Below are 15,871 nucleotides of genomic sequence, written 5' to 3' on the forward strand. Positions count from 1 at the left end.
TGTGTGTGTGTGTGTGTGTGTGTGTGTGTGTGTGTGTGTGTGTGTGTGTAGGATTATTTTCTTAATTTGACATTGCTATTTATACCTATTATCTATTGATCTTATCTAGTTTTTTTAGTATAAAAATGCATATTCAGGTTTGTAGTCTCCACAGTTTGATCATTATTACTCTAATATGAACCGTGATCTTGAAAAACTAGAAAGATACTCTGTTACCTGTTAACCGTGATGATTTGAGTAATATTTACCCATTAACATTTACTTGATTAGATGCTGCTTTGAGAAACAACCAAGGGTTTGCCTCTTTGGCTTTAGACTGAAATAGAGATATGACTAGGATAATATTAACTATAGTTGAGATAGAGGATTTGAAGTATTGTAGATTTTTTGTTTTCTCTAACCAGGACTCACTTTTCAGAAATCAAAATATCAAACTTAATTTTTTTATATTTCCTGGCTTGTTAATAACACAAAATTGAGAACATAGTCTCTGGACCTAGACTGACTTGGATACAAGCACTATCATTTGTGCTTTTACCATCCTGAGAAGCTTTCTGTACCTTTTAAACTATTTCATTTGGAGCCATAAAAGCATGTCCTATTGTTTTAATAGGTGTTTGGTGTCTGTTTTTTGATGCTTTATATTTATTTATTTATTTTGAGAGAGGGAGGCAGGCCCAGCAGAGGAAGAGGGAGAGAGAGAGAATCTTAAGCAGGCTCCATGCCCAGCACAGAGCCTGATGCAGGCTTGAACTTATGACCCTGAGATCATGACCTGAGCTGAAATCAAGAGTTGGATGCTTAACCACCTGAGCTACCCTGGTGCCCCAGCTGCTTTGTATTTAAAAAATAAAAACAAAATAGTTGTTTAAAGCAGGGAGACAAGGAGTTTACCCAAGCAATGTATTACTGAGGAAGAGAACTTGCATTTTTCCAGTTGTATCAAAATCTGTAGTTGTGAGCACTCATGAAGTTTACAGTAATTTTTTAGTAAGAGCAACTTTAGATTCTTTATCATTTATAGTTCCATTCTCAGTTTCTTAATATTAGAAATTTGATATTGATTTTTTTGTATTATCTTGGTATTTTTCAAAAATAGCAATTGGTAGAAGAATGTACACATAGGAATGAACTTCAGATGCAATTGGCTAGCAAAGAGAGTGATATTGAGCAATTGCGTGCTAAACTTTTGGACCTTTCGGATTCTACAAGTGTTGCTAGTTTTCCTAGTGCTGATGAAACTGATGGTAACCTTCCAGGTAAGAATATTTCTATTCATTCGGGTTTGCTTAAATGTCATGGAAATTAATGTATGTTTCTTTCATTTAGCTTTCTACCCTTTGTCATTTTTTTCCATGGATCCTTAAGAAATTTGTTTCCGATAGCCAAAGTCTGATTATGTTTGCATTTTATAGAATAAAAGCAGTCAAAAGAAATCTTAGGCTATTAAAATAAATCTGAGAGGCTGTACCTGAATAGAAATCTGAAGAACTTTATGAATCTATAACGCCTAATTCCATGGTGAAAGTCGAAGCTGCTGCTTACACCTTTCACTATTTAAAGAAAGTTACATGTTTTCATGAGTAGCCGCTCTTTAATGTTTATGTTTTTGTTTTTATGTATTTTTGTGCAAAAACTAAGAACTATGCTTAATAATCAGAACCACAGCAGCCTATATAGAGACCTTTCTAATGTAGTAGTGATAAACTTTGGTCAGACTTGAAGTTTCAAATTTAGAGACATAGATAAATAGGATTGAGAGATGTAATAAGGGGGCAGAGTTGATTAAAGGCAAAAGTGAGTATGTAGGATTTCAGACTTTTTTTCTATGTCTTTTTTTTACAGTAGAGAATAAATTAAAAAATAAATACCCATTCTTGGGTTTATTGTAGTGTAAGTTATAGTACATTTATATCTTTTTAACAGAGGTAAGCAGTATACATATTATAAGTTCAGTTTGGGAATGAATAGGTTATAAATACTTATGCACACATACACATTTGACATACTACATATCCTTCGTTCAAGGTTTTGGAAGTTTTGTTCACATGGTCATAAACTTGAAAATCGATTTTTATTTGTGTATTTCCTGAATAATGTGTTAGATTTAACTCTTACTTGTATACCATATAATCCCTGCCCTCCTTCTTTTTGTGTCTTTGCTAGCCCCAAATTAGGTATCTGAGAAAAGCGGGAAGTGAAATTTCTTATGACAATGGTCAAGGAGTTCCTTCTGTTTTCCCATTATTGGTTCTCTGAAACCTCCTGCCTCTTGAGAATCTTGTAGGTGCATGTCCTTCATCAGTGGATCACTTTGGATTTAACAAGAACCTCTTGCTTCAGTTGTTGTTTGAAAATCTTTCAAAAGTTAGATTTCATCATCAGATTATGACTTCTAGGGGTGTTTGGCTACATTCTTTAAATTGTTGAACTGAAATTGTAGCTTAGAGCCCCCCTTTGTTAACCCCAAGCTATTTCTTTCTTTCTTTTTTTATTTTATTATGTTAGTCACCATACAGTACATCATTAGTTTTTGGTGTAGTGTTCCATGATTCATTGTTTGCATATAACACCCAGTGCTCCATGCAATACGTGCCCTGCTTAATACCCATCATCGTGCTATTCCATCCCCCATCCCCCCTAAAACCCTCAGTTTGTTTCTCTGAGTCCATAGTCTCTCATGGTTCATCTCTCCCTCCGATTCCCCCCCTTCATTTTTCCCTTCCTTCTCCTAATGTCCTCCATGCTATTCCTTATGTTCCACAAATAAGTGAAACCATATGAGAATGGACTTTCTCTGCTTGACTTATTTCACTTAGCATCATCTCCTCCAGTCCCATCCATGTCGATGCAAATGGTGGGTATTCATCCTTTCTGATGGCTGAGTAATATTCCATTGTATATATGGACCACATCTTCTTTATCCATTCGTCTGTTGAAGGGCATCTCGGCTCTTTCCACAGTTTGGCTATTGTGGACATTGCTGCTATGAACATTTAACCCCAAGCTATTTCTTGAGTTATTTAGTAAAGGAATTCTTACTCTAAAATAATACTGGTGGCCATTCTTCATTGCTATAAAAGGAGACCAGTCAGGTATCCCTTTCTCTTATTACTGTGCTCTTAGTCTTAAAACTTTACATACAAAGATCTCTATAGTGCTGACTTTCATACTGTATGTAGAAAGTACTGGATAATCTTTAATGAGTGTTTTTTTTTAACCCATTTTTGCATCACATGTTTTGCTAGTAAATTGAAAATCTGTACTAAATCTACCATTTACTAGATACTTAAAAATGGGCATTGGCAGATAAAGTTAAGGTTTTGCAGTCGTATCTAGGAAGAACTGTTAAAGAATTCTGATAATTGCTCTTAATTTGAGTTACGTATGATTCAAGTATCTAAAATTTTTGAAGATAATGACTAATTAATTTTAGTTTAGAAAATTAATTAAAATGCAGGCTGAAAAGGGAGAACTTTGAATGGAATACATTTATTCAACAGTTAAAGGCCTTTTGAAATATGGATCATAATTTTAGCCCAGTGAGATGGGGTTTTTTTTTAAGATTTAATTTATTTATTTTAGAGAGAGCATGAGTGCACATGCAGGTGGAGAGCAGGGGGAAGGGCAGAGAGAGAGGGAGACTGAGGTGGGGCTCAGTCCCAGGACCCTAAGATCATGACCTGAGCTGAAACCAAGAGTTGGATGCTTAACCAGCTAAGCCACCCAGACGTTCTGAGATTTTTTTTTTTTTCTTCCTCAAGAAGTTGGGTGGATCAGGGCACCTGGGTGGCTCAGTCGGTTAAGCATCTGCCTTTGGCTCAGGTCATGATCCCAGAGTCCTGGGATCTAGCCCCGTGTTGAGCCCTCTGCTCAGCAGAGAGCCTGCTTCTCCCTCTCCCTCAGCCTGCTGCTCCCCCTGCTTGTGCTCTCTCTCTTTCTCTGTAATGACTTAGTTATAGATTTCATCATTCAATATAAAGATTCTCATTTAATTATCATGTATATCTAGAACTAAGCCTCTATAACCTTCTTAATGGGCATCTTGTCCTTAATTAGATGAAATCTTTTAAGTTTCCCAATTCTAAAAAACTAAAAATTATCTGTTGCACAATCCTTTGAAGTTCTTAAAATCACTTTTATTCTCCTAATTCTTTTATGTCTTCATCCTCCTTCTGGTTCTGTAGCAGGTTGTATCTTAGCACACTGTACATATAAAGGTTACACTTGGGTTAAGATTAGCCTGTTGCCTCGATGACAAAAAGACTAACATGATAGCTGCCTCTCCTCCTTTGTTCTTTCTCTTTACTTCTTTTGGAACCATTGACCTAATAATCTGAAAAGAATATAAAAGCACAGGGTGTTATACACAAACAATGAATCATGGAACAGTACATCAAAAACTAATGATGTACTATATGGTGACTAACATAACATAATTTAAAAAAAAAAAGAATGTAAAAGTAGATGAAGCACTAGGAAAAACACTTGATATCAACACTATTAATATTCATTATCTCTTACGGATTATCTGCATCATTCTCTTTCCATCTAGCTTTATCTCAGTCTATGTAATTTAAACCTGTAAATAGTGGATTTCTTAGTGTGTTTCCAAGCTTTTGAGTATATGAGAGCTTCTGACTTGCCCAAATCTAATCAGTGGTTTGGAGATAATGCATCTGAATTCTTGAGCAGTGATTAATTTCATTTTTTATATCACTTCTGAATATAATTAAAATATTTTAGGATGGTTCCTTAGTTCTGTTTCTTAAGCAGTATGTGTTTATCCAAGTAAACTTTGGTAGCCTTCGCAGTTAGCTTTAATGTTTAAACTGGCTATATTGGATATTGATTTATATATAGTTAGCCTCTTTGTCTCTTATTTGGGTAAAGGAATCAAGTGTTGATATTGCAATAATAACATATCTAAATTTTTTTGGTAAGTTAAAATTGCTCTACGAACACATAAAACCTGGAGCCAAGTTGCTTTGTACTTTGTACTTTCGTAGCATATTATTGATGATAATCTAGAGTTAGAAGTCCTCAACATTTATTTATCAGGAGAAGCTGATTCCTGTGTTTGTGATGTAGGAGAAAGAATTTAAAACATTGTACTTTCAGATTGCCACATAGGTCACAAGTGTAATGGTTTTAAAGGAGGTTTATATGTATATTAAAAAAAACAGTATGTTTTTTTATATCTAAGACAGCAGGAGTAAGTAAAGGAAATAGAGGAGAAGCTAGTATGTATTTTTTAATTTATCCCTAAGGTTAGTTCATTTGTTTCTCTGAAGGGAATTTACCAGGAAAAACTAAAATTCTCCCCTGTAACACCAGTGTTTTAAATTGGTGACAACCTTCACATATCCTGAGCACCTTTTTTCGAGTTCCAAATTTCCTCATTTAATTTAAATGAGAGCAAATATAAAATTGGGCTTATTTGGATTCGTAAAATGCCTTTTAGCATGCAAAATTTTTGTAGGAACACTGAAATGACAAAGTCATAACCTACAACAATCCATTGAAAATATATTAAAACACTGGCAGGTTAATCCAAACCTAGAGCCATAAAGCATAAATAATTTTGGCATTCTCATAGAGAAATAACTGGGGGATGGGGGTATTTTGGCATACACAATTTTATATAAATGTCAAGATTTCAATAGCTTTCACATCTTTTTTGTGAGAAGTTACTTATATTAAATAGACTTAGGAGGAGTAAGAGCTGCAATTTGGGGCACACTGAAGGGAAATTTTCCTAGCAATAACTTGTTGCTTTTGTAAGATAGAATATTTGTGAGTGATTAGCAACCTTCTACATGTTATTTATTATGAAATTGCCCTTTGGTTTTTAAATTATAACCATTATTTACAGAGGACGACTGGCTAATTCAGAAAAAAAAAAGAATTGCAAAATAATCAACAAATATTTGTCAAGTACCTACCTACTCTTTGTGTCAGATGTCTTGGGGTATATAAAAATGGTGTTATGATATGGTCTCTGATCTTACAGAACTTACCAAGGAACTACCTAAGGAGACAAAATAATTATTGCTAAACTAAATAACAGCAACCAAGAAAAAAATTGGGAGAAGAGAAGGATCGTTTTGAGCTCAGGTTTCTCATTTTCTCCACCTTAACAACTACAATTTAGATGAAGGGGAATACCAAAAGCAAAAGACATTTGGTACATGGAAGAAGTTGGAACAAAAAGAATATTACTTCTGATTCAATTAACTGCAAAACTTTTTAGTTAAAGGACAGAGTAGCATTGTATTCTAGGAACACAAGCTCAGAAATTAGCCTGCCAGGGTAAACTCTACAGTTTTGACAGTTACTGATAGAGTATACCCTTGAGCAAGTCCGTTTACTTTCTAAGCCTTAGTGTCTTCATTTGTAAATGGAGAATGATAGTAGAAGCTATCCTATCCTGTATTCATAGGAATATATCATATATTCATGGGATAATAAGTAGATTAAATGTGAGATGTTACTTGGAAAGCACATTCAAACCATAAATGTTCAGTGAATGTTATCTATTGTTATAATTACTCTAAGACTTAGATGTTTTACAGCAGTTTAAGTTATGTGGAGAAAGGCATTATACATTCCCATTAGGGTCATGATTTGAGCATTATACTTGAAAACTGGCTACTTTTCTATTTTTTGTGCCTTAAATAAAATAAGATAGATACAGAAAACAATGAAATGCTCTTATTTCTAACCTGATATAAAATAATCATTTCTAACAGAATACTCTTTTTCCTACAGATATTTCTAATAAACATGAATTATATTTAAACAGTAATGATATTTATTTTTAAATGCCTCGTTTGAATTTGCCAAGGGATTTCTGATATGCACAAACTGGTTAAAATATTAGCAGCTGACCAACTCAATTCTGTGTTCTTTTGCTGTTTATCAAAGTCTTGTATAACATACTTAAAAGACTTTATTTACATCTCTTTAGTTTGGTAAGAATTGCATTTGGACTTAACTCTAGAATTAAGTACCACCCCAAACCAGATTTGGACAGTTTTATTGAAATTATTATGGGTGTTCTACCAAAAAGTTTATCAGAATATTGTGCTGAGAAAACAAATAAAATGCTTGTCTCTTATTCTTTATATCTAGTTGATTCTGCCTGCATTCCTTATTTATTTATCTTCTATTCTTATCTTCTGTGAGTAATAGGACACTTCTCTGTACTTTTGCTTGCTCTTTCTTTTGTAAATCATCGCTCTGATTTGTTCCACTTGCTGCATTTTTTTTTTTTTTTGCTAAGTATTTTTATGAATGTTAAGTGATATTTAAAGTCTTCTGTATCATATCCCATTTAAGCTGCAATCCATTCCAGTCTTGCCTGGCTCTTAAGGGTATTGTTTTACTTCATACTTTTATAATTGAGTACTAAATGTTAATTTTATGGGAAAAGTGGCTTGGGATTTTTTCTGCAATATTTGTATGGCCATTAAAGTTGATTTGTGTGATTGAAGCATGGAAGAGCAAATTGTAGCACTTATTCATTTAGCTGTGTTCAAATGCCTGTTGCTGCATGCTGTCAGACAACTTGTAATAGCTTTTCTTCTTGTCACAACTTAAGACTGAAGACTATATATTCTTTTTCTCCTAGAGTCAAGAATTGAAGGTTGGCTTTCAATACCAAATAGAGGAAATATCAAACGATATGGCTGGAAGAAACAGGTATTATATGCCTCATTTTTTTCTAATTGATATTCTGTTATATATTTTACTTTTAAAGCATAGAACTAATATTAACTACTCTATTATTAGCGTTGATCTCAGATTAATACATTACACTTTAGACATAAATGTCAAGTATTGTGCTTATCATTTTAAACCAAGTTAATGTTGCTCGTATATATCTTCCCCTTTTTCTTCTCATTTCAGTATGTTGTGGTAAGCAGCAAAAAAATTTTGTTCTATAATGATGAACAAGATAAGGAACAATCCAATCCATCCATGGTATTGGACATAGAGTAAGTTGCCTTTGGTTGAATTTTAAATCAGTTAAATGTTACCTTATGATAATTATTTTTAGACTTAAAATTTAGGGTGTTTTTTAAAGATTTTATTTATTTATTTGAGAGAGAGAGTGCATCAGCAGGGGGAGGGGCAGAGGGAAAAAGCAGACTCCCTGCTAAGCACATGGGGCTCCATCCCAGGACCCTAAGATCATGACCTGAGCTGAAGGCAGATGCTTATCCGACTGAGCCAACCAGGCGCCCATAGACATTTAGTTTATATTTTGTTATTTAAAAGATGTTACCTACTTTTCTTAACAAACTTTAAAACTTTATATTAAATTTTTAGCAAAAGGTGAGAGGGAAAATTTTGCATAGCTGATTCATGTATTCTAAAGACAAAATTTTTATTTCAAGTGTTTATTGGTTTTAGATTCTGAGAACATCTCCAAAAGTACTGTATATAATTATGCAGTCATTGTTAAGGAAATGTAAATATATCTTTTGCTTTTAATAGAGGCCTTTAATAAGCTTAGGGCTTTTCCTTTGTATTCATTCTAAAACCATTTCTTAAGCACTGCTGACTGTGTCATCGTGGGTGCTATAGATCATACAAAGATGAGTGAGCCGGTTCCATTTTTAAGGAGCTTACAGACTAGTAGTAGAAAAGGTAAAACATGCAACAAAATATAAATCCAAAGTGAAATGTATTGGGTGCTATTCATGAAAAACATAAATTTACAATGAAGTACTGCCATTCCTTTGGAATTAAACATTTGTGAAGTCAGTTATAGCTAGAATATAAAAAGAATTAAGCAACTACCAAAGAGTACTGAAATTTTATTTCCCAATTTTTATCTTTTTTTCAAGTATAATTAATGTGCCCCTCCTCTGCCCATTTTTAATTGGATTATTTTGGGGGGGTTGATGTTGAATTGTATAAGTTCTTTATATATTTTTTATATTAACCCCTTATCGCATATATCATTTGCAAATATCTTCTCCCATTCAGTAGGTTGTCTTTTTATTTTGTTGATGGTTTTTTTTTTTTTTTTTGCTTTGTAAAAAGCTTTTTTTGTAGTATAGTCCCAATAGTTTAATTTTGCTTTACTTTCTCTTGCTAAAGGAGACCTATCTAGAGAAATGTTTCTGTGGCTTATGTCAAAGAGATTACTACCTATGTTTTCTTCTACAAGTTTTATGGTTTCAGGTCTCATATTTAGGTCTTTCATTCATTTTGAGTTTATTTTTGTGTATGGTGAAAGAAAGTGGTCCAGTTTCAATCTTTTGCATGTAGCTGTCCAGTTTTCCCAGCACCATTTGTTGAAGAGACATTTTCCTGTTTTGTTTTCTTGCCTCCTTTGTCATAGATTAATTGATCATAAAAGCTCTGTATGCTCTATATGCTCTTCTGTTGATCTGTGTGTCTATTTTTGTGCCAGTACCATACTGTTTTGATTTTCTAATGTTTTAAAGAAGTATTAGTTGTGAAAATTTAAATGATCAACTTAAGTGGAGTGATACATAAGCACTAATATTAAAGACATCATCTTTCAACTTTCAAAAGTTCAGTACTTTCAGATTGATGAAAGTTGGTTGTTTTACCTTTTTATTGAGGCATAATTTTTTTTTTAAGATTTTATTTGTTTATTTGACAGAGAGAGAGACAGCGAGAGAGGGAACACAAGCAGGGGGAGTGGGAGAGGGAGAAGCCAAGCAGGGAGCCCGATGAAGGGCTCGATCCCAGGACCCTGGGATCATGACCTGAGCTGAAGGCAGACGTTTTAATGACTGAGCAACCCAGGCGCCCCGAGGCATAATTTTTATGTAATAAAATGCACACATCTTAAGTATTATGTTCACTGACTTTTGACAGTTATAAACACCCATGTCATTATTACCCGTGACAAGATAATATTTTCATCACCCTAGAAAGCCCACTTATACTTCTCAAGGGGAAGAAAAAAAAAGATCATCTGAATTTTATTACTGAGTTTTGCCTATTCTAGAACATCATATAAATTTATAGGTGCCTATTCATTTTCTTTATGGTGTCTTTTAGTGGAAGCCAGTTTATCAGTTTTTTAAAAGAATTATAGCCTTTTGTAGTCTAAGAAATTTTGCCTTCCCAAAGGTTGTGAAGGTATTCTGTGTTTTCTTTTAGGAGCTTTATTGTTCTAGGCTTTACATTTAAGTTATGATTAATCTCAAAATTTACTGTTGTGTTTGGTAAGGGGTTGCAGTTGAGGTTAGGTTTGAATGTGTAGATGTGTGTTTTTCCATGTTAGATATCTGGTTGTTCCAGTAATATTCAGTTTTATATATTGATCTTGAATCCTCTAATCTTGCTGTTTACTTACTAGTTTTATTGGTTTTTTGGTGGATTCCACAGGACTTTTCTACAAATATAATCATGTACTTCTTTCCAGTCTACATGCCTTTCTCACATGTATGGATTCACATGATCACCACCAGTTACAGAACAGTTCCATCACAGGGACCCGTCTTGCTACCCTTTTGTAGCCATAACAAGTGCCCTTTCTCCATCCTTCTCTAATCCCTGGCTACCTGTTCTCTGTTCTCCATCTCTGTAATTTTGTCATTTCAAGGATGTTAGAATGGAATCAAATAGTATGTAACATTTGAGATTGGCTCTTTTCACTCGGTATCATTCTCTTGAGATTCATCCAAGTCGTTTATTTCTCTTTATTGTTCAGTAGTATCCCATGGTATGAATGTACCACAGTTTAACCATTCATTTGGGTTGTTTTCAGCATTTGGCTATTATAAATCAAGCTGCTGTGAATATTCATGTACAAGTTTTTATATAAATTTTCATTTCTCTGGAATAAAGGCCCAGGAGTACAGTTGCTGGGTCATATGTTTGTTTAGTTTTGTAAGAAACTGCCATTCTGTTTTTCATAGTGGCTCTGCAGCTTTTACATTTCTGCCACAGTTGTGTGAGTGATGTAGTTCTCTGCATCTTCATCAGCATTATTATTTTTAGTTTTTAAATTTTATAGGTGTATAGTGATACTGTGATTTTAATTTGCATTTCTCTAATGACTAATGATGTTGAACATCTTGTCATGTTCTTATTTGCTATCTGTATGTCTTCTTTAGTGAAATGTCTGTTTGTCTTTTACTGTAGATGTTTTTATAATAGCTTATATCATACTTATTTTCGTTTTAGTAAATTGTTTCACGTTCGACCTGTAACCCAAGGAGATGTTTACAGAGCTGAAACTGAAGAAATTCCTAAAATATTCCAGGTAAAAACCATAAATTCTAATTTTAGAAGATCTTTTACTTAAGTACTAAGTGCATTTTTTGAAGTAAATGCAAATACACCGGTGCTTTTTATACATTTGGAACTTTTATGTACAAATTAAGACTTTTTAAAATCTTCCTTTTACCATTCCTGAATGTAGATACTATATGCAAATGAAGGTGAATGTAGAAAAGATGTAGAGATGGAACCAGTACAACAAGCGGAAAAGACTAATTTTCAAAACCACAAAGGCCATGAGTTCATTCCTACACTCTACCACTTTCCTGCCAACTGTGAGGCATGTGCCAAACCTCTCTGGCATGTTTTTAAGCCACCTCCTGCCCTGGAATGTCGAAGATGCCACGTGAAGTGCCACAGAGATCACCTGGATAAGAAAGAGGACTTAATTTCTCCATGTAAAGGTAAGGCATAAAAATTATTCCTACAATTTATAAAAAATTAGAAAATGAAGTCCCATTTAAATAACTTCTTTAACTTCTTCAAGTGTAGCATTTTCTATACCAATTTGAAAAGAGATTGTACGAAGTAATATTTGGACATGGTGGTGCGACAGTGTTGTAGCTGACATTTCACAGTTACAGATTTAGCTTTGAACATAATGTGTTTAAAGAGAATTACCCCTTTAGAAAAAATGTACCTCTAAGAGATTACCCTCAATTGGAGAGAAGGGCTGTAGGTGAGTTCCACTGTACTATTCTTCTATGAGTTGTTAGTTTGTGCTTGTTTTCTTTTTGTCTGGTTTTCACTGCCTAGACCAACATGATGGATCAGAGACAAAATGTCCTCTAGGTTAGCAGAGGTAACCTGATGGAAAGAATACAGGCAATAACTGTTTTAAGATAAGAAACTTATGTTCTAAGAATACATTAATTTGTTTCGCTTCTGCATTTTTTTGTATTTCTGTTTTTACTTTATTTTTCTTAATAGTTTGTGACTAATGTTTTCTTTTTAAATGTTCAGCCTTAATTAAGGAGAAAGAGATATTGTCCAAGCTTAATTAAGCATAGTAAATCTTTTAAAATTTTAGGAACTTATGAAATTATGCTTCAATAGAGCCGTTTTAGGTATTGTATGACTTTAATTGTGTCTTTTTTTTAACATAGTAAGTTATGATGTAACATCAGCAAGAGATATGCTGCTGTTAGCGTGTTCTCAGGATGAACAAAAAAGATGGGTAACACATTTGGTAAAGAAGATCCCTAAGAATCCACCATCTGGTTTTGTTCGTGCATCCCCTCGAACGCTTTCTACAAGATCTACTGCAAATCAGTCTTTCCGAAAAGTGGTCAAAAATACATCTGGAAAAACTAGGTAAGGATTGCAGTGTTAACCTCTTTGACAGTGTGGAAGTGATTGGTTAATATCTATTAAAATCTAAAATCTAATTGTTCTTTTCCCTATAGAAGGCATCATTTGTAGCTAAGTATTTAGAATATATGACTTTACAAATTAGTTTGATTCCTGTTTGAAGTTAATAATATTTATAAATGTATAAATGTCGTATTTCATTCCAGGTCCATGTCAGATTTTACTGTCATTGGTTGGTATACATGGCACATACTTAGCCCTTAATGTTTTAATTAACTTGTGGTTTGCCACCCTTTTTAAATGTAAATAGATTCATATAAAACTTTGTTCTTCTTTAAATTAACTATGTTGGCATAGATTTTTTTTAATCAAAATTATTTGGTATCAGTGATGATGGTGTTGCAAATAAACTTCCCAATTAAGTATCCCCCTCTTTTTTTAACTGGTTTTGATAGAATTTTTTCACAAAAATATTTATATTCTATAATAAACAATTACAGGACATAATTCCTGAAGAAAGGTTATGATAGATGTCTCATTAAGTTCTCATTTTATATGTGAATAAATGAGTCCCAGAGGAATTAAGCCACTTGGATGCTATCACACATCAAGCTAGTGGCATAGTCAGGTTGAAACCTCTTTTTATCCAATTCTAAAGCCTAAGTTTTTTCTCCTGGACCAAATTCCAACTTTCCTAGAGTTTAATCCCTCTATTAAGAGGAACGTTTTAATCTAGAAGCTGAGACCTCACGTTGATTTGCCTCTCTGTTAATGTCACTCGAGTCTTCCACACAGACTTAAAACCATTTTTAATTCATCCCGTTTCTTTACTCCCTATTATCAATAACCAAGTCTAATTCTTGAAATGACTAAAAGGCATTACACCTTCCGTATTCTTCAGCTGCCATACTACTCCAGTGTATTATCACCCTCACTCCTGACTGACTTCTGTAAAATCCTGTTATCACCTCTCTCCTGTATAGGATAAAGCTGTATCCAAAATTATTTAAAATTGAATTATAGCTTTGTAAAAAACAAAAAAGAACACCATATGTTTGAAACAGAAGTAAGAAGAAAATAATGCTAAGTATATTTTTCCTTTTCCTGTTTTCCGAATTTTGTGTATTTGTTAATCAACATATAAAAATAGTGTATATTTACCTTTCCCTGCAATTTTGTTTCTTGTATTTTTAAACTATTTAATTACAATTTTTTTCTTTCTCTGCCCCCCTTCCCTCCCCAGCAGTTAACCATGTGACCTAACACCTTGTGGAATCATGTGGAATGCTACCTGATAAACCAGGCTTCTTTAACCATACAGAGCAGACAGGCTGTTCCTTTGACACAAATATCACAGGCTTCGGGGTTAAGATTGCTGTTATTCTGTCCTTGCTTTGGCACAAAAGCACACTGAGGGTTTTTTGTTTTTTTGTTTTTTGGTTTTAATTGCGGGTTTGCCTACAGGTAGATTAGATTAATTATTACTATGTAATGCAAGTACAATTGGGGGAAAGCTTAGGTAGATATATTTTTTAAAAAGGTGCTGCCTTTTTGAATTTCTAAGAAAACACCTGTCAATCATGATAGAACACAGTTTTCCTCATATGCGTGAGAGGAAGGGATTTTCACTTTCAAGTGGAATGGCCATCACTATGAAGATCAGCTCATGGAAGGAGTAAAGAAAATATCTCAAAATGAGACAACTGAAATTCTTTTAAATGACTTCAGTCTTTGTGCTCTTGCAAGACTATACAAAACTATTTTAAGAAAGCAGTGACATCACTTGACTTCAGTGCCCTCACTGTAGAATTTAAAAGCCTCACTTTTGATTGCCCGTGGCGGACTTAATGGAGAATAAATATTTTACATTATGCTTTACAAAATACTGTATGTGTTTCAGCACGTTTATAGATTGGGGAATGGGAGAAGGCAAAAAAAAAAAAAATCTACATTTAATCTATGCATTTTTGCCAAGCCATACTGAGTTATTTTACTACTAGAGACGTTAGGAACTAATTGTACAAAAGAACCAAGTTTTAAAAGCATTTTGTGGGGTACATCATTTCTGTAATTGTATAATGTATTTCTTTGTGGTTTTAAGTGATAAAGACATTAAGTTAACAAACATATAAGAAATGTATGCACTGTTTGAAATGTAAATTATTCTTAGAACACTTTCAATGGGAGTTTCATTGCCCTTTTAGTGCCTTAATTTGAAAGAATTATCTTACTGCCATGACTAAATATAGAAATTTCAAAAGAACATATTTTCAAAAAATATGTGTCAGTGGGTTTTTCATTGATAATTGGTTTAATTTAAAATATTTAGAGTTTTGTTGGACTTTCACAAATTGAGTACAATCTTTGCATTAAACTACCTGCTACAATAATGAATGACTTTATAAAATTCTGCAAAATATGTAGGTTACATCAATATAAAAGAAAATTACGGCAGTACATCTGTGATGTTTTCCAGTTAACATAGGAATTACCAGATAAATACTGTTAAACTCTTGTCCAATAACAAGAGTTGATTCGTATGGGCAGTATGATTTATTGTTTATTTTTTTAACCAAATACCTCCTCAGTAATTTATAATGGCTTTGCAGTAATGTGTATCGAATAAGAAGCACTGGAAAACTGATTCGTCTCTAGGATGATATGCATGTTTCAAGGGGTATTGAAAGCCGCACTGATGGATATGTAATAATAAACATATCTGTTATTAATATGCTAATGACTCTGTGCTCATTTAATGAGAAATAAAAGTAATTTATGGATGGATACCTTTAACAATGACTGGTGTTTTCTCATGGCTGAAATGAATAGAAACCATATTATAATTTAGTTCCTGACTGTACACAAATGTTTGTTAAATTCCATGATTAGATTAAAGTGAATTTTTAAAAGAAAATCTGGTTTGGGCCTAAAACTAGTGGCTACAGTTCAAAAGTTGACGAAGGTCTGTTGGGAAACAGTTCTCCGTGGGTCTCTTGCATTTTTCGTGTCTTATGAGCAGTGGCTCTGACAGCCTTAGTTCTGGACTATCTTTACCAAAGAGATTTGTATAGTCAACAGTCATGTCTCCCTCAAGAGAAAGACAGGTTGTTTACTGTCCAGTATAATAAAAGATAATATCTCCCTCTAGAGCAAAAGTTGGCAGATTTGCTTGTGCTCCTTATAAAAGATTCAGATACCCTAAACTCCAGGTTCCTCAGCTGTAATGCAAACCCACTGTGTGCTCGGCACCCGCCCTGGGCCACTCTGCATCTGCATCTCCTTGGGG

The 15,871-nt window shown here is 33.7% G+C and overlaps 1 protein-coding gene across 4 annotated transcripts in view; it reads left to right on the forward strand.

Annotated features, from left to right (window-relative positions):
- The window catches only part of ROCK1 (Rho associated coiled-coil containing protein kinase 1), a 146,229-nt gene extending 130,848 nt beyond the window's left edge, over nucleotides 1–15,381 (forward strand). For 3 of the 4 annotated variants that reach the window (XM_025886886.2, XM_025886887.2, XM_025886889.2), the window contains 7 exons: nucleotides 1,100–1,259; nucleotides 7,634–7,704; nucleotides 7,912–8,000; nucleotides 11,179–11,257; nucleotides 11,417–11,678; nucleotides 12,381–12,588; nucleotides 13,829–15,381. In XM_025886886.2, coding sequence (XP_025742671.1) covers nucleotides 1,100–1,259; nucleotides 7,634–7,704; nucleotides 7,912–8,000; nucleotides 11,179–11,257; nucleotides 11,417–11,678; nucleotides 12,381–12,588; nucleotides 13,829–13,835 — 876 coding nt within the window. In that variant the 3' untranslated portion in view covers nucleotides 13,836–15,381. The remainder of the gene's footprint in view (nucleotides 1–1,099; nucleotides 1,260–7,633; nucleotides 7,705–7,911; nucleotides 8,001–11,178; nucleotides 11,258–11,416; nucleotides 11,679–12,380; nucleotides 12,589–13,828) is intronic. The other variant, XM_025886888.2, reaches the window with a different exon arrangement.
- Nucleotides 15,382–15,871: the final 490 nt, after the last annotated feature.

This window comes from Callorhinus ursinus, unplaced genomic scaffold (assembly GCF_003265705.2).
Source record: "Callorhinus ursinus isolate GAN/ISIS: 27379988/994484 unplaced genomic scaffold, GSC_fseal_2.0 scaffold11, whole genome shotgun sequence".
Lineage (NCBI taxonomy): Eukaryota > Metazoa > Chordata > Mammalia > Carnivora > Otariidae > Callorhinus > Callorhinus ursinus.